Source organism: Ammospiza caudacuta, chromosome 4 (genome assembly GCF_027887145.1).
Source record: "Ammospiza caudacuta isolate bAmmCau1 chromosome 4, bAmmCau1.pri, whole genome shotgun sequence".
Taxonomy (NCBI): Eukaryota; Metazoa; Chordata; class Aves; order Passeriformes; family Passerellidae; genus Ammospiza; species Ammospiza caudacuta.
Window position 1 is genome coordinate 61,075,029 of NC_080596.1, and position 24,141 is coordinate 61,099,169.

Genomic DNA, 24,141 nt, shown 5'->3' on the forward strand with positions numbered 1-24,141 from the left:
ATGGCCTAGAGCTCGGTGAACTGGCAGAGTTCAAGTTTGTGCAGTTCTCCTGGCAACCTGGCAATTCTAGAAAAACTTATTTTATCCAAACCTATTTTTCTTTAGTGGGAAAGAAAACTTAGCTTATTACTGAAAGAAATAAGATTTTCAGTCCTGTCTTAGTGTAACTAGAGTACAAAATAAAGGAAAGCAATATAATTTCACAAATGAGGAGGAACTCTGTAAGATAAAACAAAAAAAATTGTTTAGTCTACAGACTTCACATGAATTGAGGAAGGGGATGGAGAAGTTAGTAACTATGGATCATGAACTGAGTACAGTAATATCAGCAAATATGTTGATTTTTCTTATATTACACAGCTTTGTACATTTATCTCCTCTGATTCACTGGCTTTATTTTTTTATCAAATGAATTTGAAAAAGTGCATGTGGACTACTGCTAACTGAGATTGTATGGTTATATTAGCTGTATGTGATAGGGACCACAAGTTTCCAGAATATCCCTATCTGGTCATAATTAATCATGACAAGGATCCTGTTGAGCTGAAAGTGATTAGTTCCAGCCTAATTAAGGGTCACTACTGACCATGGTTTTGAGCTTCACCAGACAGGTCATATTATCATATTTATTCTGCATAGACAGAAAATAATTAAAGATGATGCAAAAGCATGAAGCATCTGGAATTTTCCAAATCAGTAAGAAAAGGAAGCATAAAAATATTACTTACACCAAATATCTGAACCTATTTCAGGGAACTAACTAGAATTAAAAAAAAATTTCTGTGAGAAATGAATGAAAAGATTGTGTTTGGAGATGTAGTGAAGTTCACTTAGAACAGTATCATCCAGCAACAGTGCAGAAAAGATAATTATGCCACATAAATGAAATCTCCCTCCCGTAGTAATGACATTGTATGCTCTCAACACTACTGCAGCCTTGTCAGCCACCTGGGCAGCATGTTTTGGCAGACCATGCAGACATTTTCTGACTAATAAGAAGTTAGGAAACAGTGTTTTGGGAAGATAATGGAAAAGGTAAGCTAATATGGAAGACTGTCCTGACTCCATCTTCTGCTTTGTCAGCCTAGCCTTCTGGAGCTGTAATTCCTGGAGGTGATCCTTCCTGCAATTCCCCAATCTTACCCCAAGGCCTTTAGTGGGGTTAGGTAATCTTCAAAATTAATTTAGCAAATGACATTTATCATTAGAAGTGGCACCTTGTAGACATTAGCAACAGCCTCTGTGCTCTCACAGTCATCCTCCTCCTCCAGATTCCACAGTGCTTGCCTGTGTTTCTCCAGCAGCCCATGGTAAGCCTAAAAAGAAACACAGTAGGTGTATTTAAATAGCTGAAAAGATCTTAATAGTTTCCTTATGATCCTTCCCTTTTCCTCCTTGATGTTCTTCCCACGTATCACTACAACAGTAATTGTTTACCTGGAACCGCAGCTCAGAGGGAAATGGAACTTGCCTTACCACCTTAATTTGAGCTTTTCCAGTCTTGAGTATAAAATTTCTTAGCCTCAGCAATATGGGGTTAAATAGTATGTAAATACTACTACAAAATATGTGAAATGATCTGACTTGAAACCTGCTTTCCAGTGTATGAATATCACTACATCATAGCCATTACTACAAGGTGCAGAACAGCCATCTGACGTCATCCTGAGACACCTGAGTGGCAGCTGTATCACACTGTGCAGGGATTTTGCACTGGGGTTGGTCACCATGTCCCATGGTGGTTCCTAAAAGGCTGATCTATGATTTGGCCCTGACTTAGTCCTTGGTCAGAGTTTTAAGAGAGAAGTAATTTTTTTCTTCATGTAAGGACGGTGACCGTGTTGGCAGGCTCATGGAAAATTATATTTCACAGACAGAGACTGCCTCAATCTATAGACTAATGAATAGCATTATACATAAATATTCCATATTTTGATTTAATCTGCCAAGTGCTCCCTATAACTCCCATGGTAAATATGTCTTTTTTCATTAGGTATGTCAATAGAGCTCTTCTAAAGAGGACCAAAGGGCCCATAAATGCTTCAGCATTCTTGTAGAGATAGACTTGAAAGTTCACACATTTCATGGAGTCACACTTTATGAAAGAAGTTGACCAATTAACTGCTATAACTTGTATTTCCACCATGGGTAGGCAGAGCCATTACTGATTACTGTAACTGACGCTTTATGGTTTGTGTTCTTCATTGATCATTCCTGTATTCTCTGCAGTAAAAGACAAAATTAAACTCCTTTTCCAACAGAAACATAGATGGAGAAAGAATGATATAGGAACTCTAACTTTTACTATATATCTCATTCTGTCATAAAAAAATCAGATTTGCAGCAACTCAATTGTTACCACCACACTTGTGTTCAGAGCAATCTGATGTGAATGAAGCTTATTGCAAAATCCACCATCATAATCGGCAACCACTTAAAATTCAGCAGAAAGGTCAGTTAGTGGCAAGGCTGCTACCATGGTGGTGTGAGCCCTTGATGAGGTGAAGGCGGAGAGGAAAGAAGTGTTTTTGAGCTCTGGGCTCATGGTGAGGCTTTGCAACCAATTCCTTCACTGTTGGGATGGCTGTGAAATTATGAAACAAACTTAAAATAGCTCCTCAGAGCCAAATGGATTGTTCTCACAAAATAATTACTGGACTATTTAAGTTATTTTTAACTATTTAAGTCAAATCATGGGAGCTGCAGGTACAAATTTTTCTTTTTCTTTGAAGAGTTTCTGCACTTAAGACCCCATCTGTTCTGGGACAAAAGACTCTCCCACTGTGTAGCAGAAAGAATTACATTTCTGACTTTCTTAATTTGTACATAGGCATTTCATAATCCTAAAACTTAGCTGTGTTCTGTCCTGGAGCATGAAGTGCAAGCTGCCCCTCCCTGCTCAGCCTATCAGAAAGCTGTTGAGCATGCTTAGTTAAACTCTAGACTAATGATCTGCCCATCAGGTGTACAGAACAGAGCATCTCTTACAGAAAGCTGTGTGGCTCTACCTTTGTAGGGAAGAGGTCTTACAGCAAAATTTTTAAGCTTTGTTCAATGAATCTTGGATGTGTGCAAGAGTGTCCAATGATGTCTAAAAGGAAAATACATTCACAAGTGCACACTGGCTACAAAAATGTGTGACAGAATTATTTGTCTCAAGTTTGGTTTTATGTAAAGTCAAAGGTGTAAAAAATGCTCTACTTGTTTTGGAGTGGGGTGGTGCCAGGCAGGAGTGCATACAGAAATAGTAACTGCTTTATCCAAGTCATACAATATAATTAAAGAATATGGCCCCATGGTGCAAAATTGCAATGTTAAGACCAATAAATTCTGATAGATTGCTGCAGTTGGAATCTGGGTCTTCTCATACAATAATTTTATCTAAGTTATTAGATTTCATCAAAAGTTTAATGCTGCTGGATGTAACCACTTTCACCTTAAATTATTTATTTTCATGAAAATTGAGTATTGATTTTTTTTTTAATTCTTAATAACCTGGGTTTGCAATTCTCAGCAGTTACTTGAATTCTGCAGCTCTCAGCATTTACAGCTAAGAACTCTGATTTTGTATATTCATTTGGAACAATAACAACAAATCTCTATAGAAAATATGAGCACGAAAACATTACACTGGCCATTGTGTACCATATTAAATTATCAGCTGCAAACCTTCTCTAAGGCATCCTGCCAGAGATCATAATTAGTTTTTCCTCTACTTCCCTGAAATTTGGTAAATCTTTTGAGCCTCAGTAACCTCACTCATAGAAAAGCAATTAGATCAGTGCAGACTGTTTTCTTCTGTAATGCAGGCTAGGTACTTTCCTCCAGGTATTTCCTATCTTGAAGCAAACACACAGTAGAGCAAAGCAAAACATGTTTTCCAGGAAACATATAATTTTGCATTAACCCCATTGGCATTCTCTTCCAAAGCAACACCACCAACACTGCAGGAACAGCCATGGCAACAGGGGCTCTGACCCTGTTCACCTATGCTACCACACAGGATTCTCACAAGGACACAAAATTCCCAATTTTACAGAACTGGGAGAAATCTGCAATACATTTGGCTTTAAAAACTAACAGAACAGGGAAAATAAGCTTTTACTTGTTCACCTTGAGAAAATGATGAACATCTTCAGTAAGAAAAGTTTTGCTAAGGAGACTCCTTTGTTCAGCTTCCTGTCTGCGTTTGAACTCTTCCTTCTTCTTGGCACGGCACTCCAGGCGTTTCCAGATCAGCTCTTTACTTTGCTGCATGCACTCTGGAACATCAACCACAAACAATTAGGCACCACAACTCCACAGGGAGAAAGCAGCATCTGCTGCTGTCACACAACATAAGCTCGTGGAGATCTGTTAGTGAGCGAAATAGGCAAGTAATCACCATGCAAGATTTGAAATTTGCTTCTTACTCCGATAGCCTTTTTACATGTGAACTTCTAAATTGTTACATGGCACTTAAATCTATCAGGTTTTTGGACTGCTACCATCCTGCACCCTCCCTTTCACTGGTGCTGCTGTTTATGCAAAGGCAGTGTGTTAGTCCAAGAAACAGATTGCCTCATGCAGCACCCCAAACCTCCCCCTCCTGCTTCAGGAAGGTCAGTAAGTGTCTCATTACCTAATTGAAGATATGCAAATGCTGCTGCAAGGACAGGGGCAGTAACATATGGTGGGGAGAAAAGGTCTAAAGCAGTGCTAGTTCAGATTAGTTTGAACTGGCATGCAGCCCATAAACACCAGACTTCTAAAGTGACTCATGCAAGAACCTGCAGTAAAAGTTGTCAAGGTCCCTCCAATTTTGTGCTACTAATGGGACCTATTTGGGACCAAATTCCTCCCCACTTCATTCCCCCTGTAGCTCCAAGTGATACATATATTAACAAGGCTATTTGCATCCTGGGTTGCTGAGTGCCATCACTGCTTTAAATGTTCTGCCACTTCATGTCTCATTGCCCGTCCACCTAAGAAAAATTTTACTAATTTCCCTCAGTTACCTTGCCCCAGAGCAGTACTTCACTCCTGACACAAGCAGCTAAAAGGGGATGCAAATGAACCTGTTACCTGTGGCTGCTGTGCTGCCACTACACCAAGCTGCTTTAACTACAAGAAATTATTTTGTAGAGAAACAAAAGGAGCACAGTACTGCAGCACCAGGAATGTTATTTATTCTCCATGCTAATTTATTGTGTTTATCCACAGGCTGATGATGCACTGACAGAACACTTGAAGGTGCACCAAAAGCCTGTAATGAAAATATCACTTAAATAAATGTAGCAGTGTTTTACTTTTAAACACTATTGATTCTTTAATACTTCCTTATTTTGCACCCTAGGAGCACAGTCTTGCTGGCTTTGTACTCTGTGAATTATAGGTACAGTTTAAATTTTGTATTTAGAAGCTCATAAGAAAGGTCAACATAAGGCTCTATTGGAATAAATGCTGCACTCCAGATAATTTTTTTTAAAGCACATTTCATTTCTATCTAAAACCAGGAGGTTGATAATGTTCTTCTGCACAGGCCATACCAGCTGTAATATGTAGCTATATATAACTATAAAAACCTACTTTGCATAAATTAAAGACCTTGACAGAGGTATTTTTGCTTAGGAAAAAGGGAAAATTGACAAAAAGAAGGAAAAAAATCATCCAGAGACAACCATTTATGCTTAAAGAATGTTGGTGGCTGAACCTATGTGAAAACTATGAACTAGGCACAGACAGTTTTAGAAACAAGTATCCATGAAAGAAACTATATCACAATATGCATGTATTTGTGAATATCAGCAAACTGTTCACACAGCTAGATGCTCTGAAAGAGGATCAAGTCTGCAGCACTTTCTGTGATTAAATAATTGGCTCAGTAGATGACAGGAGAGTGGTAGATATTGGCTACCCTGACTTCAGGCAGGTTTTCAATGCAGTCTCCTGACAGATCCTCACAGAGAAGAGGATGGATGAGCAGGAAGATGGACTGAAAACTTGCTCAAAGTCCACCTGGAAGCCAGCACTTACAGGGCTCAATACTGAATGCAATTCTGCTCAGTAGGTTCATTAATAACCTGGATGATGGAGCAGAGTGCAAATTTAGCAAGTCTGCAGAGGTCACAAAAAATGGGAGGAGTGGCTGATACACCACACATGCTTGTACCTCCATCCACAGGGCACTTGTCAAGCTGGAGAAATGGGCAGATGCAAATCTCCTGCAGTTTAACAATGGGAAATGAAAAGTGCTGCCCTTGGGGAGGAAAAACCCCAGGCACAAGCACATGATGGGGACTGTCCAGATGGAAAGCAGCTTGGCAGGAAAGGACCTGGGGTTCTGGTGGACACCAGGTTGAACATAAACCAGCAGCTAAAGGGAGGGGATCCTTTCCCTCCATTCAGCTCTGGCTAGGCCACACCTGGAGTGCTGTGTTGAGTTCTGCGCTCCACAGCCAAGTACAAGGGAGACATGGAGATCCTGAAGAGAATTCAACAAAGGGCCACAAGGGTGAATGGACTGGAGCATGTCCCCTATGAGACAAAGCTCAGAGAGCTGGGGCTGCTCAGCCTGGAGAAGAGAAGGCTTAGGGGGCATCTCAGCATATTAAGTATATAAACCTGAGTATAGAAACACCTGTAGAGTGGGTACAAAGAAGACAGAGCCATTCTTTTCTGTTGTGCCCAACAAAAGGACCAAAGACAGCTGCCAGAAACTGAAACTCAGGAGGTTCCTTTTACCATGAGGATGACTGAGCACTGGGACAGGTGGCCCAGGTGGAGTCTCCATTCTTGGAGAGAGAAACTGTCTGAACATGATCCTGGGCAACCAACAGCAGCTCAACCTGCTTAAGCAGACAGGGTGGACCATACAACCCCCAGAAGTTCTTTCAACCTTAACCATTTTGGGATTCTGTGAATTTATAACCGTGAGATAAGGCACAAATTATCACCACTGGGCCCAAAGTGAGTGAACAGCACTGCAGCAAGAATGTACTGCAACAAGACTGCATTCATTCTGACTATTCAGTTCACTGAACTCTAAACCTAATGCCATTTTGCTATGACAATTTTCTTTAAATGCGTTCAAAAATAGCAGAAATGGTTCTGGAAATTGTGTTGGTTTTCATTATTTTCCTTCTGACTAAATGTTTACCATTATTTGCTGTGAGTGCTGAAGGGAGGCACTGAGCCCTGAAACAGCACCTATCAGAGAAGATAGGACTATATTTTTCAACACTGGGCGTTAGGTAACATACAAAATGGCACAGGGAGAACCTTAAATCAGTGGGTCAGTCAGCTGAGACTTTAATATGACTGTATACTTTTCAGATAGGCAATATGAAGAGGTGTGAAAGGAAGAGGAAATACTTCATTTTGGAAGTATTATAGTCTGATAAGAAAAGAGAGATTTATAGGAAGATCTTAAGCTTTAACACTATCTTTTCAGAAAAGTGATAGCACAACTGCTTTGTATATAGCACAACTGCTTCTGGCTTTACATGCTACCAAGGAATCCTAAGACAGTGTCTTATGTCATCCAGTATGACCAGCAATGCCAAGTGAATAGTAAATGGAGAAATATCACAAATTAATGGAATTAGATTATGTGAACTATGGAGTAAGTACCTAGTAATACCTGGAACAAGACATAAAAGGCCTGAAGTCAAAGTTCCCATTCCAAACATTCACCCTCCAGATAAAACTGATCCTGGTCAATTCATTAGTATCTTTGTAAAATAGAGAGGTATATACAGCTGAAGTTGCCCTTTTTTTTTACTCTTTAAAACATGAGAATTCATGTAAGTCACGAGCTCCAGTCTAGGTACTCACCATTACTGTAATGTGCCAGCTGTTCCCAGAAGGCCTTGTGCAGGTCTGTTAGAAGCTCTTCCTTTTGTCGGACTGAAAGATTGTTCTTTACAGTTAAGTGGTCCAGAATGTTTGACACAGTATTTAATCTGCCCTTACACTCTTCTGGTATAGAGGACTTCAGTGAATCAATCATTTTCACCATAAGCTCCCAGCTGAATAACCTTTTCTGAATGTCCTAAACCAAACATAAAGTCTTGCTTAGAAACCAAGATTGTATCTTTGGTTGTGCTTTCCTTTCATTGAACTATTGATTCCCAAATCACAAAGAAAACCACTGAGGCTTCTCAAAACCATGTGAATAACCATCTTCATGTACTTAAATACTTCTGAAAGTCTTGATCAGTGCAGGCTAGCAGTAGGTTTATTGCATGTGCAGTTGCAAGAGCTAATCTAAAATTATTGGTGCTTTTCATTACTTGCAGCTGTCAAGAAGACATTAAGTCTGGAAAAGATAATAACAGCTTTGCAGAAAAAAAGTTAAATACTCAAGGAGGATAGATGGACAGAAGACAATATGGAAGTCCTGGACCTCTTTTCAAGATACTATATGGCACACCAGTAAAGGTTCTCATTTTGAAATGAGGACACATACCTGATTCAGATAATGCTGTGATTCCTTCAAATACACAGTCAGACAGAGTTCAATACATATACTAAAAATTACTATAATTGCCTACTGCCCAGCAGCTTTCATTGCACTATTAAAGAAGTAGCCCTAGATCACAGTAAGGAAAGATTTCCTGGGTGAAAGTGCAGCTGTTTTAAGCAATGCTGCAAGGTTAGAAAGAGTTTGACAATGCTGTACTAAGTTAACAGCTGGACTCGATCTCAGGGCTCTTTTCCAAACCAAATGATTCTATGATTCTCTGACTTACTGTAATTAATAGAGATGTACCTACAATGACCTCTGCAATGAGATTTGAGCATCATCAGTAGTGACTTCAGGCAGGAATATCTCCTGTATCTGTATCCAGATTATCTTATCTGCAGTTTTCCCATCTGAGGAACTTACTGTGCAGCAGCCCAGTTTGGGTCATGTGTGACAACCAGCAAAGGCTTTTTCATACCTGGCCAGCTCAGTCTACTGAGCTGCTCCAATGCAAAACAAACAAGCTAATAATTACTGCATCTGTTTATACACCAAATTACTAATAAATGCAGTGATTCCAATTGTATGTTAATCTATAAATTACATATAACTCTTTCAGCACATCCTGTGCAATAAACAAGGAAGGATCTGTTAAGATTTAACACAACATAAAGCACAGTGTGGGTGCATTTATGAACGCAGTTTTCCCTCTTCAGACCATATTCCTAAGAGCTGATAAGAATTTTCAATTCAAACTGAAGTCACTGAACACACAGAATCACCCTCAAATTTAAATTAGGATTTGTCAGTCAAAGTGAAATACATATTTTTAAAGAAAATGAAATTTTGTAATGCCCACAGTAACAATTCTCCATCCATTGGATCTTAAGCTCTCACTCCTGATTCACCATCTGCATTAATAATACTTTGTCCTTATGACTACCTAAATGGTATTCTGAGAGTTAGAACTCAAATACAGAGAGGTCACCCTCCTATGAATCTTCCTAAAGTGCAATGGAAGTTGAGCTCTCAGCAATAAAGCTCAAAGAGACAACTGGATTAAGCAGTCTACATCACTTCTGAGGCAGGACTGACAGACTCTGCACTGACATAATTCTTTCTGCTCATATTGACTAAATCTGTTTCAACTTTTATTTCTTTTTTACTTTACCATCGCCTGCAAGTCTTGAGATTCACTTAACAAGCTTTCTACTGCAATCATCTTCTCAGTCAGATCCATCATTATCTTTGTGGCTTTGGCACTTGAGCATTTTGATTGGTCCAAAAAATCCTGCTGGGCTTTGTCAGTCTGCTTCCAGAAGGCTTCCATCTGTGGAATATGAATCAAAAAACAACCCATGTTCCCTCATTAATCATCTGGTATTTCATTCCAGAAAGAGGCATACATATGAGTCTACTGAAAGACAAGTCACAGACAGCTCTCAGTATTAGTTATATTGAACAATTTGCAAAGATAAAGAGACTAATAGGTATTTTATATATATAAAAAATATACATAATATATTGGTGGTGGCACCTAACCCTTAGGTCAAACCTGACTATTTAAAATAACTGTAGTAATTCTTTTTAACTAGCTAAGAATTTGTTAATTCTCTACATATTGCATCTATAAGAGCCTATAATGTTCTTAGTATTGATGGTAAAAACCTAGAAGACAAACTGCATCCCTTTCATTCTGGGAAGTTTATTTAGCTGTAGGAACAGGTATTCTAGTCAAACAACATTTTTATTAAAAAAAAGAAAAACTGAAAATTATTACTGTTTTACACCATCAAAGCCTTTCACAGCTAGATGCTACATAAGCACTTTGCTGAATTAAATACTTTATGTCAGCACAGTGTATGTGCCAATTCTAATAGATTATTATATGGACAATCCCTAGTTTTAGGTTCTGATTCAATAAACAAGACTGTGCACACTGTCAATATTCTGTGCTCTGTGGGATTACTCGTACACATGAAGGTAAAAAATGCATCCATCACCACAATTTCTATTAAGTACCCATGAATTCTGGGGGGAAAAACGTGATTATGGCATCTGTGAGTATGGCAAAAATCCCTTTATATTCTCAGAGGAAGACTGGATTAGTTCAAGGTACTGAGCTATACAAATCTGCATAGAGGGAAACTATTTTCAGTACAACGAAAAGCATCTGCAGGCACAAGAGTGACAGAGCCACTGAAGGATGATCACTGCTGGTGAATAAATGCCTCATGTTCCTCAGCAAGGTTGCCAGCAATTATTTTTACATGACTAACGCTGGAAAACTCTAAACAAGCATTTTTCCTCTGAGCAAAGTTAAAGTACAAAAGAAAGTTGACACAGATGTTCCAATGTTACCAGGATTTCCACTATAAAGTGAAGGGCTCAGGGAAAGCAGAGAAAATTCCCAGTGAAGCACTTAAGCACCAGGCATTAAAAAATGTTAACTCCTGTATGAAATGGGCCCAAGGCTGAGGTGATGGGCTGTTTGGTCCAGGGCTGAAGTGCCACAGTCAATCAGCACAGGCAGCTCACAGAGCTGTCACTCTCTCATTTTCATCAGCAGTCAATTTGCTCAAACTTCAAAAACAGGAATGGGAAGAATATTACTCAGTTTACTGGAGAATAGGACATAGAATGTTCTTAACCTCCAGTTTTCTAGCCTGAATCTAGACTGACACAGTGAACCTACTTTAGAGAAAAAAAAAAACATATGCCTGCTATCAAATGGTATTTTCACATCAAAAAATGTAAATATATTCTCATGTGGAAAGCTGCTAAAAAAAAAGGCTTTGCTTTAGCAAATGCACAAAACATACTAAAACATTGCCCAGCAACTACAGTTTTAGTACTTCTTTCTGCTGGAAAAATATTGTAGGCTCTTATTACTCCCTTACTCAGTTACAGGGATTGACAAAAGCAAGGGGAGAGGATAACATTCCTAAAAGTCAGGCTATATATAGGCTTGAAATAAATCTTATCCTCATACAAGCTCCAGAGGTTTCTCAGCTGATAAAACAGTAGTGTTTTAAAAAAGCATAAAAATGTTTTATTTATAAAAACATACTGACACCCAAAGGGAGCTGGAAATATTTTGCTGGGGCAAAGTAAAAATATTTTCAGGACACATATAAAATACTAACTGGGGACTACTCAACAAAACCATTGCCCTAAAGAACTCCCCACCAAAAGAATAACATTAAAATAAAATTTTAGAAAAAATTAGATAGTTACATTATCTATTACATGCTCGGAATATTCCCTTTCCCTCCTTTCCAGGTCTTCCAGAGTTTGGAACTCTGAGTTATGGGCTCCTGACATTTCAGTATTCTGGAGTCTAGAGTCAAGTTGTTTCTGTAATTCTTCAAAATCCTGGGGGAAAAAAAATTCAAGTGATTTCTTAAGCAGAAAAACAGACATAACTTCTAAATTTGGGAGTGAATCTGTATGGCAGTTCTGGCTCATGGCTAAGAAGCTGAACAGGAGTGTTCAGAAAGTTCTGTTCATGGTAATGCACGCTCTGTAGCAAGCAAGGATATCTCCAGATATATGGCAGCTCTGAAATAAACTTAATACAAATACATACATTTCCACTAGGATGGAAGTACAGTCAAGACCATAATCCATCTCTGCTGAATTCATTAGTAAACACTGCTTCAAGAGCTTTTACACTAACAATCCCTACAATCTATCTAGCAATATTTTTATTTTAATGCATGTGCCCCATCTTAAATGGCAGCTATGAGTGTACAGGCTGTGTTTAAAAGCTCAGGTAAGTATCCAGGTGATAATCAGATAGTGATTCCTGCAGAGTGCTGGATGAACACACATGGATGAACACACCTGTAATGCTCATAAGGGACAAATTATACATAATTACATGAGGATGCACATTTTTTCAGTCCTTTAGAAACCAGGGTGATTTGTTAAGAAAGCTGATGTTGCTGACTAGTCTGCTGCCATTGCCTAGTAAGCTGATAGTGAAAAGGGTGACTCTTCCTTCACTGCAACGTGCCTTACATAGCAAGCACTGACTTCTAACACCATCCACTTTTGGCTATCAATGCATTAGCTTGATACCTTTATGCCTTAAATAAATGTAAGTAGAGTTTGACAAGCTTCACTAACAATTTCATCAAAATCCCATGAATTTTTATGATGCAGAATTAAAAGTGGAAAAGGCTGTCTGCAATAAAACTTGCAACATCTCTTTTACATGGTGGTCATAACCAGCCTTTTTCCTTGCATGATATCTCCCCTCTAAGACTGTCAGGTTTACAAGATCTTCCTCTCCATCATATAGGACACAGAAAACCCATACTGGCCCTTAAACAACTGGACTTCTCTGGCAATTATTGCATCTAATTATTTGGATTTAGTCCTTGTCTTGCAGCATCTTAGGAGCATGAGGACACTGATGCCATCAAACTTCACTGAGGATTAGGTTCTATCAGGAAACATGCCTATTCTAGATCAGCTCTGTTTATAATTTGAAATCATTACCAGAAGACCACCAGTAAAAGGATTTTGCTCATCTAATCTCACTTTTCATCCAGTAAATACAATAAGCTTTAATACTAAACCTGAGGATTTAAGGCAGAAGAGTGCTTTAAGGCAAAATACCTTCTGATATAAATCACAGGGTACAACTACAGAAATTCTTATAGTAATTCACAGATTGTGAGACTGCACAACAACTAAAGCTTATGAGCTGATAGACAAATGCCCAGATGGGAAATTCCATCTACATGTAAGAAAAGCATAATTGCTGCTTGATTAGGCTGCTCTCAGTTCAAACATTCAAGACTTGGACTGGCAGGGCACTGGATAACCTTACCTAAGACAAAGCTTCCTACAGAAGGCTGGGCCAATCTCAAGATAGGCTTCTCAATCCAGATTTTTCTGTGACTCTAAACTGGAAAGTAGAACCAATAGCTCTCCTATTTTCTATAGATTTGTAAAGCTTTTTGCTCCTTCTAATAACCTTGACAATAGTCCTGTGACTCTACCTGAAACACATTGACTGTCAATATATATCTTCCAGTTCAGAAGTGGCATACAGACTATGATCCAAGTACATGAAAGAAAAAAGCATGATGAGGAAAATAAGTATATTTTTCCCTGATGAAAGCCTTGAGCGTCATACTGCTACTTTATTTCCTGCTATTTTATTATCAGCAAGATACCTGGGACCAAACAAAGCCCCTGGTAATTAGAAATTATTAAATCTGAGTGAATAGGGTTCAAAATGTTCTGTTTAAATGGATTCAACTACAAAACAGTTTATCTTTAGCAGATTACGTAGATCACTTCATACAGCAACAAGGAGGAAAAGCATACAAGCTAATGTAGAAAATCAACTAACAAGGGAGTTTCTTTGCATTTTCTTCAGAAATGGATTACAATGACATGGCTGTTAAAAAGGAGTAGGTGAAATGGCCTGCTGTAGTAATAAAATTAACTCTTATTTTGTATGGTCTTAAGTACTAACCAACAAACCCACTTACATTTTCCTGATTTAAAAGGATCTTCTTCAACAAACCATCAGTAATCTTCTTTTTACGATGGAAGTCTGTGAGGTATATCTTGAAAATCTGAATAAACATCTGTTTAAAAGGAAGAAAACAACACCCAGGTTAAGTGTCTGTTCATCATTGTAAGGACATCTTTGTGATAACTTTTGCTGATTTAAATCAATCAGGGAGATTATAGCGAATCATAAGTGAAACAACAGATAAATTAACAGATTTATCACCAGCAATTCTCCAGTACTTCCACTGTAAAAATTCTCTGGTTTTGGCTCCAGTGGGATACTGGAAGATGGTGTTACACATAATCTCATATATCCTTGTAACCAGACAGACACATTTTAAACTATCCTTGACTGGATAAAATGCAGATCACTTGAAAATACAAAGCCCATTTTTCTAAAGTTTAATGAACCCCTAAACTGGAAGATATTAACTATTCAAAAGATACTAAAGACTCATTAATCTGACTTACACTGTAGTCAGCCACATAATACATCAAACATTTTTATATACGACACAAAAGAAACTATCTCAAGTTCTATCTAGCTTCTCTTGCAAGAAAATAACTTATTTTCCATTTGTGCGCCTTTTTTTAAACTGTAATACTAGTGTCTTCAAAAAGACATTTTAGATTTTTTAACACTGGGAAAACTTTTGCTTAACCTTTTCCCCTCTTCCCTCAATTAGAGTTTCAGTGTAAGGTTAATTCACTTCATTAGTAACTGCTGCAGCATTTTGCAGTGTGGAAATCAAAATACATGAAATTTAACAGCCACCTGCCTGTTCATTATAATCTTGAAAACAAGATGATGCAGAACTTCCCTGTGTAAAACATATAAAAACATAAATGCATACATATTTACATATAGAAACAGTTATTGAAGCTCATGTCAGGTGGGAAATCTGGGAAATATAATTAGAGCCCAATAGAAGAGGAAAACATATGGCAGTCATGTTTTGGATCTCACTTGCAAATGTTTTGGACCAAGATATCATATACAGTAGAAAGAAAAAAGAGGGTTCGGGAGAAGACTGATAGAAAAAGATGTATTTCCTTAGACTTCATGCCAAGAAAAACTGAAATCAGAGAAAGCAGAATGGGAAAGAAAGCAATTATTCTCAGACTGATTTATTTTTTCCCTGCTTTAGCCTCTGACAAAAATATAAAGCTATTTACATATTCAGCTAAAGGTCTAAGTCCTTTGTGGGTATTTCTAGCGGGCCACAAAGTATGTTAAGTGCTCATTTTCTCTGTGTTTCTGTGATTACATCACTATGTTGCTACTGACCTTCCTTAGAAATTGATTATTAACCTTGATATCAAATTCAACCTTCTATAATCAAGCTAAATTTCCTTCTGGAATCTGATCACAAGTTCCCTTTCTCATCTAACTAGATATGGATAATCCATCAGATGAGAAACTGCTTCCCAGGGTTACTTTCCTGTTTCCTCCTTTGGGTTGTGTAGAAATTTCTTCAGAAAATCCCACCCTTTGAAATATTCTCAGTGGATTTATTAAATTCTAACAGAAATTACCAATTTTGTTTAAACAAAGCTCAAGAAAAGAGTGGGGGGAAAAGTTATAGACTTTATGTCCAGATTTGTAGTTACCAGATTTGTAGCTAAACCTCAGTAGCAGTAATGGTGCTGATCATGGCTAGGCACCACAAACAATCATTACTGAATATCCCATAATATCCCAAAACCTTAATTGTATTTTATTTTTCTTTTCTTTTCCTTGTCAGTTTTGGATGCTGTGACTTGATGCAGGTAGTTACCTATGGTTTAAATGGTACCTTAATCCTACAATTATAAAAATTCAGAACTATTGTACTTACCACAATGGTACTGATGGAGATGAACTGAATTTTCCATTTTATTCCAAAAGCTTTAAGTCTTTAGAGTCACAACACACAAACAAGCAAGTTTGTCCTTAAGACAACTCACCTACTAAATAATTTATTACCTCTTCTTATGAGCCTCAAGTGCTGTATGTTAATCTCTGGAGTAATGTTTAAAACCAATTTTTTGTATTTGCTATATTGGTATTTCCCAGACCAGTATACTTCATCATATTTCACTTCCTTAGGAAGCTCATATATATGCAGAGTAGGAGGAAAGAAAAGTCAATAATGTGGAAAAGCAACTCAGCTGCACTATATCTCACCTAGCCAGCTGTTTATGTTATTTCCTAAGCTAATATTCAACTAAGATGTTCAAAACAATGAGCTATAAATGAGATATCAGTACCTACCACATTTTTTTCTTTTCTGAGTTCAGTATCAAGAAGCATGAGATCTTGTAAAGTAAGACTGCAAAGGCAGAGCTTAACATCGAAACTAAAACAAAGATTAAAAATGCATTTATAGCAATCTAAATGACAGTTACACAAAAAGACAACATAATATGTTTCATTTAACCACTAGATCCTCCTAAAAAACACTTCCCCAAAAGAGAAGTAAAGTTACTTTATTTCTACATTGCCTCCTTTTTAAGAAAATATTTCTGTATGTAAAAGTAAACAAACATAGAGCTTTCAATAAAGTTGGCGCTGCAGTTTCCTCTAGAAAAAGACAAGGTGAACACAGGCATGAGTGGATTCAACCAGGGAAAGCAGGGCTCTAAATTGAAACAGCCATAGCAAGAGTGGATATTTTGTAAACATTCTTCATTGCTGGTATCTTTCCCAGTTCCTGGGACACAAACATGATTTTGTTACTCTTGCTAATGAGAGTGCAGACACATGTATTCGTCTAGGAGTACCTTGCCCTGGTGCAGCTGAAAGGAAATCAGAGCGTACAGTCCATTTCAATTAACTCTACCTGCTCATCAGCAGTGTCAGAGAGGAACTGTTCTCCCAGAGTAAGACATGAGTAGTTCCCATTAAAACAGAGAGAACAGAACACTGAGTGTTCTCAAGGCACCTGCAGTGTGAGATGTCATTGTACAGGGCACAGAGCTCCATCCCCAGCACACGTGAAAGAGCATACGAGACATAACAAAGACATCTCCTTATCCTAACAGTGACACACCTTTTATGAGACAGCTTTTGGCCAGCTCCGACTCCCAAAATTTCACAAAGAACAGGATGACTTCCAACAACTTAATGTATTAATCTCCCAACAACGTTTTTAGAATTATAAGCAGATAATCCTGTCCTGATGTGGTGACTGTGTGCATTCATACCCAGCCTTTCACCTTTAGTGACTGTCCTAAAAACACAGGAATTGACCAAGCAAGGGCAGGTTTACTGCTTACCTCTCACATGTCAGCACTTCAGGGAAGCTGGCCACCTTTAGAAAGGCTCGGGCCTGAAACCTGTCATCACTTGTTGTGGAATGGATTGTTGTGGAGGAGCTGCAGTCCTCTTTGTCTCCCTGGCTCAGGGATCCCAGGCTGCCTGACATAGATGTTTCCACCACTTGATTAGGCAGAACTGCTTGTTTTGGATTCTCATGCAAAGATGGATTGGATGAGCCATCTGCCAGAGGCTACAAGTCAAAGGAAATTCACAAGGTCAATTAATATAACACAATAAGGAAATAAACATCACATCAATTTTCAGTGTTTACTTTTAGGGGAAAAATTAAACAGTATACACAGCAAAAGTGTTTCCATGTACATGAGAGGCTTTTGCATTGCCCAGGAAAGCATTCTTCTGTTGTAGTTAGCTGCTTGGTGCATGCTTTCTCTTTCCGATCCTTGTGGTGTTTTTCTTATGGCTCCTTAGACAGATCCAACTCCCATTAATGTTAAGGGGAAGACAAGCTCCCTTAAATACAGTGAAAATTGACTGGACCATGTAAAGATTGCAGGTTCCAGCAATGAAGGGTAGCTGAAAGCAGCTGACACTTTACAGAATAAGCCCTGAGTCAATGGACTATAAAAAAAGGAAAGGTCCCTATTAAGCAGATTGGCAGTAAATTTTCTTCCATTACTTGACTCTGCAATTTACTCTGACACAGAATGATTGCCATTAATTTTTACAAGTAGAATCTACAACCTTACCCTAAATTTCTGGTTGATGGGATAGATCACTTTTGCCTTTAATGCAAATGCTGCAATGTTACTGTTCAGAGGAGACTCACCTTCCTGTATGGAAAAGAACAGAAAATCATTTGAGAACAGCAGCAGATCTGGCAATTATTCACTTTAAGTATTGTGTGCTCCTTTTTGTTACACAACTTAAATGCTCCTATTAATAACTGTTTATTGATTGTCCCTGCTTTGGTGCAAGAAGTCTTCTCATAAGGCTCATTCCAAGCAGGAAAACTTAAAAAGGGAACTCTTGTCATTATCACTGCTACAAAATATTTCTAATTCTCCAGGAGAAAATAGGTAGTATCTGGTATTTGCAAGGTATTTTCATTTCGTGTCTTGTCACTACCTCCACACCATTAGCAACAGCTAAAGATTTTACAAATGAGACTAATAATAAAAACTACTGAAGGATAATAAACTCCACAGATATCATCATGGCCATAAATTCTGTCTTTCAATTTAAATAAAGAAACAATAAATTAAAAAAACATAGTCATTATTTTTTCCCAGGAAAAACTTCTATAATACAACCCTTACCCAAAATCTAGAGAAAATAACAACGTTTTTCCAAATAACTTTTAATAGATATTGAATTCTTTTCACACAATTTTCTGTATCACAATCTGACTTTCTGCTACTGCCTTTTTCTATATGCTGGAACAATGAGATCATAATTTTTTTTGAGAGGTTAGGTATGGCATAATAAAAGTTTGGCTATAAATAGCAGATAATGTGTGTAAATCCAAGCACTAGGACTTCCTATTTTATCTCCTTTGGTTTTCTCATATGAAAGACTGATTTGTCAAAACACAGGGTTTTTCATAAAGCTTTTTCTAGGAAATATCAAAGCACTAATAGAGTCTAAAAATGGAAATGGAAAGAGAAGAGCAAACTATGCAATTCACTGAACTTTTACCATTGCACTTTTTCATCTCCATTTATTTTCATTTTTTTGGGTTTACTGATAAAGTTTTCTGATAAAGTTGCCCTGGTGAGCAGTTCCGGCAGGGACAGGAGTGGACAGAGCTACTGCTCTGCAGTGACTGGAGGCAAAGCTGCAAAGCTGTATTGCAGAGTGCTAGAACTAACACATCCTGCTTCTCAGCAGGCATAAGTAACACACAATTATTATTAATACAGTAATTATGGTTTTATTGTAATGTGAAAAGTCTCAGAATGAAAATACCTGTTTTTCTGAAGTGCTCTAACCTAATTAAAAGCATTTTCCATTTATGCTTCTTCATAAAATGTCAATTTGATGCTAGTAACAGCAAAAGCCTCTGGAAATCAGAATAAATTAGTAGAAAAAAATACATATAATTTCAGTAGTTAGACAGACAGATGGGAGAAAGTCCCCTCAAATAACAAGGTTACCTCTTAATGTCTTATAAATGAGCCATGTTATGGAAATGGATAGAGTTGTGAATTATCACCTTTAAAAGACTGTGATCCCATTTCAAAAACACTGGCAACAAGCATGAAGATGCAAAATTGTGTAAGCTCTCCCACAACATTTACACTTCAAAAAATAACCTAATCCATGCTCTCTTTTAATATTCTACTTTAACTCAAGCCACGTGACCAAGCATGTTGTGTCACCACTCCTGATCACAAAGGTGAAATGAAGATTCATTACCTGTCAGGATTTAAACCAACAATTTCAATATTAACAATAACATTTTCTTGAAACCAGTTCTTGTTACAAGCTAAGCACTAGACTGGCTGGTTCTGACTGACATTTTACCCATGTATTTAATTTATGTATAATAGACTGAATGAGTCAGCTGAACTGCACGTATTTAAACGAGCAGGCTTAAATCACAATCTTTAGCTCCAGCAAGACCAGTCAAATCAGCTTTGGGTGAAAGATAGTGACTACACAGTAGGACTGATTCTCCATTTATTTTGGGATTATTAAAAAAAAAGTTAAGTTACTTGATGTTTCCATGGAGAGTGGGTTGTTAGTTTTATATTTCTACTTTTTTTCACAAATTCTCTAATTGTCTTTGAATCCCAGCTCACCACAGTGGTCTTTCAGCACTTACAAACTTTTTCTTATGTTAATAGTGTTAATTTATCCCATCAGCCTTTTGAAACTAAGGAAAACATAGAGATGAAAGCAAAGAAGTCTCTGTCCAAAAAGAACTCGGGATCTTGATTAAAATATCCAAAGAGTGCCCCGGGAGAAATGGAATTCATAAGGGGAATAAGTGCTCGAAATGGTTGCATTCATAAGCAGCAACCAACTCCCACTCTCCATCTTACACTTTTTCTGAACACTTTTAAAAGTCTCTCTCCAAATCCACTAAAATTGAGACAATTTGGAGCAGGCCCTGAACATGCTTACTGCTACATGCAGCAAAATGGAGATCCACCTGTAAGAGCAGAGCTTTACCTCCAGCACCATCTCCTCTTTTGCTGTATAGGGTTCTGCTTTACTTTTCGTGAGCGTGTGCTCTTTTTCATCAGCATTGAAGCTTTCCAGAAGTCTCTGAGAATCATCTTTCTGAAATTCCAAGAGAAAACATAAAATGTAACACTTGAGATCAGGCAGGTTAACTGGAAACATCTTCCATGGCAGCCTGGATACATTCATGTCTCCATCATGAGAATTATTCCAGTATTAGTTGAAAATTTTGGAAAAATACACTCTAAAAATGGATGAAAATGTTACATATTCAGAAAGGAATAATTAAAATTAATGAACTTTTAAATTTGCCATTCCAGGAGTAGAATTTTAATCTAAAAATGTTTTAAGAGGCCGTGAACCTGTCAAATCAATCCATCTGCTCTCAAAATGTCATACTACAGACTTGGTAGTCAACCTCATGGTCTGAGCTCAAACATCTCAATTACAGCAAGTTAAGTAAAATTGTCTATAATAACCAGCAATAAAGAGAATGCCAAGTATTATTTATCCCTGGCCACAAGACAAATTTCCTAAATGAAGCTTTATGTGTGTGGAAGTTCCTGCCAGGGAGAAGTAACTATCAGAAAATGTTCATCACCTTCCTTCCCCAAAAGCAGCCCATCACTTCACAAACACAAAAAGCCACAGGTAGGGACACAGATACTGTGGCAATGAAACCCCCTGCTACACATGATCTGCCCTACACACTACAGAGATCAGAAAACAACACTAATGTGCCTCCCTCCAAAGACAGCATTGCAAAGTTTGTTTTCTTTTTTAATGAAGCAAAAGATAGCAGCCACACTACATGGATGACTTTTAAAATTCTTTTTCAGGTTTTCAATCCACTGACTACTTCTGGATGTAGACTAATGATACAGCTGCAGTGACTATGCATGTTGCCCTCTTATGGAAAGGTTCACCATAAATGATTTGGCCATTTGGTAGGTAAAGCAGTCCATTTGCCCAGAACACAGAGAACAGCCCAGCTTTGGAACACACTCAGTCCTGTATGACTTGCCTCTGACACCTCTCTGCATCTTAGATGGTGCAATAATTCAGATTATATTTTTGGGTTAGCCTTTTAGATGTGCTGAAGTGCAGACGCTGGTTCCTCAAAATCTACTGATGAGAAAAGAACAGCAAAAAATCTCCCTCAGCAATCTTGTAATTTACTTGTTACCACAGTAAAGAGCTCTTCTTAAAACTATCCCAGCGTATCCTATGTACAAACCAACAAATAAGAGAGTTATGCATCCTCCATGCATCCAAGTCCCACAGATTCAGGCTGTGATCTATAAAATAGTTGTAATTATTATAACTTAGGCTATAATTCGGGCTGAATGAGATTTACTGGGGCTGAGTGACAAATGTATTGGCTTACAGTGTGCTTAAAGATGCTTCAGGCTCCAGGTACTTGCCCTGCTAACACACTAAGGATAATTTAGCTGCGTGGGATGGAACATATACTCAGGAAAGCTATCCCTGCTTTTACTTTGGATACAGAAGGCTGCAATATGTGCAGTTCAGCACCTGCTTGCTCCATAGCATTGCTGGGGCAGATAGTGGGAAGGAGGAACAGCCTAAAGTTGTCCTGTTCAATTGGGGAAATCAGACCCACAGGATGCAACCTTCCCACCCTGCAATGTGCTCTGTATGCACCAGCAAGCAGTTTATTTTTCCTTCAAAAGAAATAACCCTTTTAGGGCAGCAGCATTATTTTTTTAGCATTTAAACATCTAAATGCATCTGAAGATCCAGACCAGGGAGAACTGACAGCTTCTATTCCCTATTGACATATATGGCATAAAGGATAAAAAGGAAAAAATTGCACATGACTACATTTGAGTTGGTAGTGGCAGTACAATAAAGATATACCCATTAAGGCATGGAAAATGAGGATTTGAATCAGAAGGGCTTGTACTTGCACAGGATGCATTGATCCAGCATTTGAAGTGCCTCCATTACTACACTAATGTCTGGCTTCAAACAGAACTTCAATCCTCCAACTTAAAAGCAGTTGGGAACTAGAGAGTTTGTCTCCTATGTCATGTTTAATGATGATCAACACCAGCAGATACACACATGCAGCAGAGCTGTTATAGCTGAGAAAAGGTATGGTAATAAACCAAGCTGGACCAGACCCTGCACCTGCAGGCTGGCAGAACTCTGCAGAACTCCAAATCCCACTGCTGTGCCAACACCAACCACTGCTACATCCTGTCAGTCCAGCATGGCCTGGGCCTAAGTGGGATGGGAGAATAAAGCATAAATCAATAACAATTCTCAGAAAATATACCTGCCTGGTAGATGGGTGCCTGCCTGGTTCAGTGAGTGCATGCTACACCTTCTACAATCTTTGAGTCCAAAGAAACATTATGAAATAGATAGGAACCACAGTACTTAAAAGAGAATAGCAAGTATGTTATTAACAAAATCGCACACTTTAGAAAACCATGTTAGTTTGGCATCAAGCAAACCATCAGCAGTGCTCATGGTCCTTTATTTCTTCAGGTATCTATGTGCATACTCTCAGTGCAAAGGTATTGCAGTGGGTTAGTACTAATACTCAGTGCTGTGTTGTAACATGAACTTTGGTAAAGTCTGTAAAATACTCTGGAAATAAAATTACTCGTTTATTTTCAATTATCTCACACAGCTTCTGCAAACTAGGTATATCTTCCATTATCCTCAAAAGCAACACTGCCTCGTACACGAAGCGACGGTTGCAAGAGGCAACTTGCAGGTCACAAATGTTAGAGATACAGGCAGGGGGACAACACTCAGAACACTTCAACACTTTCACCGGCCTCCTTTTAGAGTTAGTCCACTTCTTTCAGCAACTTTTAAAAGGAAGTAGTGAAATCTTTTCCAGCAGAGGCGTGGCAGGAATTACGGGGCTCTGCACCCACGCCCGCTGCAGCGCGCACCGCGCCGCGCCGCTCGCCCCGAGGCAGCCGCGGCTGTCCCGTGCAGCGGGCAAAGCCGTTCCCGGCTGTCCCGTGCAGCGGGCAAAGCCGGCAGGCGACTCCTCCCGGGCCCTCAAACCTCGGCAAACCCCTCCTGCTCCCCCGAGCCGTTCTCCCGCGCCCCGTCCCCGCCGGTCCCGCGTACCTCTCCGCCCCGGCGCGGCCCGAGCGCGCAGCGGCAGAGCAGGGCGGCGGCGGCGGCGCCCAGCAGCAGCCCCAGCAGCGCGGCGGGAGCCAGCAGCGCGGGCAGGGCCTGCAGCGAGTCCGCCCAGAACTGCAGCCCCACGGCCCGCAGGCAGCCCTCCACCGCCGCCATCGTACGGGCCCAGCCCGCGGCGAGGAGAGGGCCGGGCATGAGGGGAGGTCCCGCTGCTCGGGGGCCCTCTCCCCTCCGCCCTCGCCGCGGTGGGAGGAGACCGATGGCGGGTGGATGCAGCGGCTGAGGCCCGGCCTGATTCGGGGCAACGCCTGGAGAAATCTCCGCGGCGCCGTCCGCACCCGCGGAGGGTCCGCCCGCTGCCATGGGGTGGCCGCTGGCCGGGCTGCTGCTGGCGCTGCTCCCCTCCGCGCCCGCTCAGCCCCTCGCAGCGGGCACCGGGCGGGGCCCGGCCCGGCAGCCCTGCGCTCGGACGGCGGCTGGGGTAAGCGCGGTGCCCGCGGTGCGCGGCTGTGAGCGGCCCCCGGCGCGGCGGGACGGTGCCGGGCTCCGGGCAGGCCGCGGGACGGTGCCGCAGCCCCCG

The 24,141-nt window shown here is 39.5% G+C and overlaps 1 protein-coding gene across 1 annotated transcript in view; it reads right to left on the bottom strand.

Annotated features, from left to right (window-relative positions):
* EVC (EvC ciliary complex subunit 1) overlaps positions 1-20,501 on the bottom strand; it is a 46,347-nt gene extending 25,846 nt beyond the window's left edge. The window contains exons 1-10 of the mRNA XM_058803994.1: positions 20,418-20,501; positions 17,990-18,073; positions 17,240-17,472; positions 16,236-16,320; positions 13,957-14,055; positions 11,684-11,821; positions 9,618-9,776; positions 7,816-8,032; positions 4,114-4,262; positions 1,218-1,316 (exon numbers count right to left, since the gene is read on the bottom strand). Of these exons, the coding sequence (XP_058659977.1) occupies positions 1,218-1,316; positions 4,114-4,262; positions 7,816-8,032; positions 9,618-9,776; positions 11,684-11,821; positions 13,957-14,055; positions 16,236-16,320; positions 17,240-17,472; positions 17,990-18,073; positions 20,418-20,429 (1,275 nt within the window). The 5' untranslated portion in view covers positions 20,430-20,501. The remainder of the gene's footprint in view (positions 1-1,217; positions 1,317-4,113; positions 4,263-7,815; positions 8,033-9,617; positions 9,777-11,683; positions 11,822-13,956; positions 14,056-16,235; positions 16,321-17,239; positions 17,473-17,989; positions 18,074-20,417) is intronic.
* Between the last annotated feature and the right edge of the window lie 3,640 nt (positions 20,502-24,141).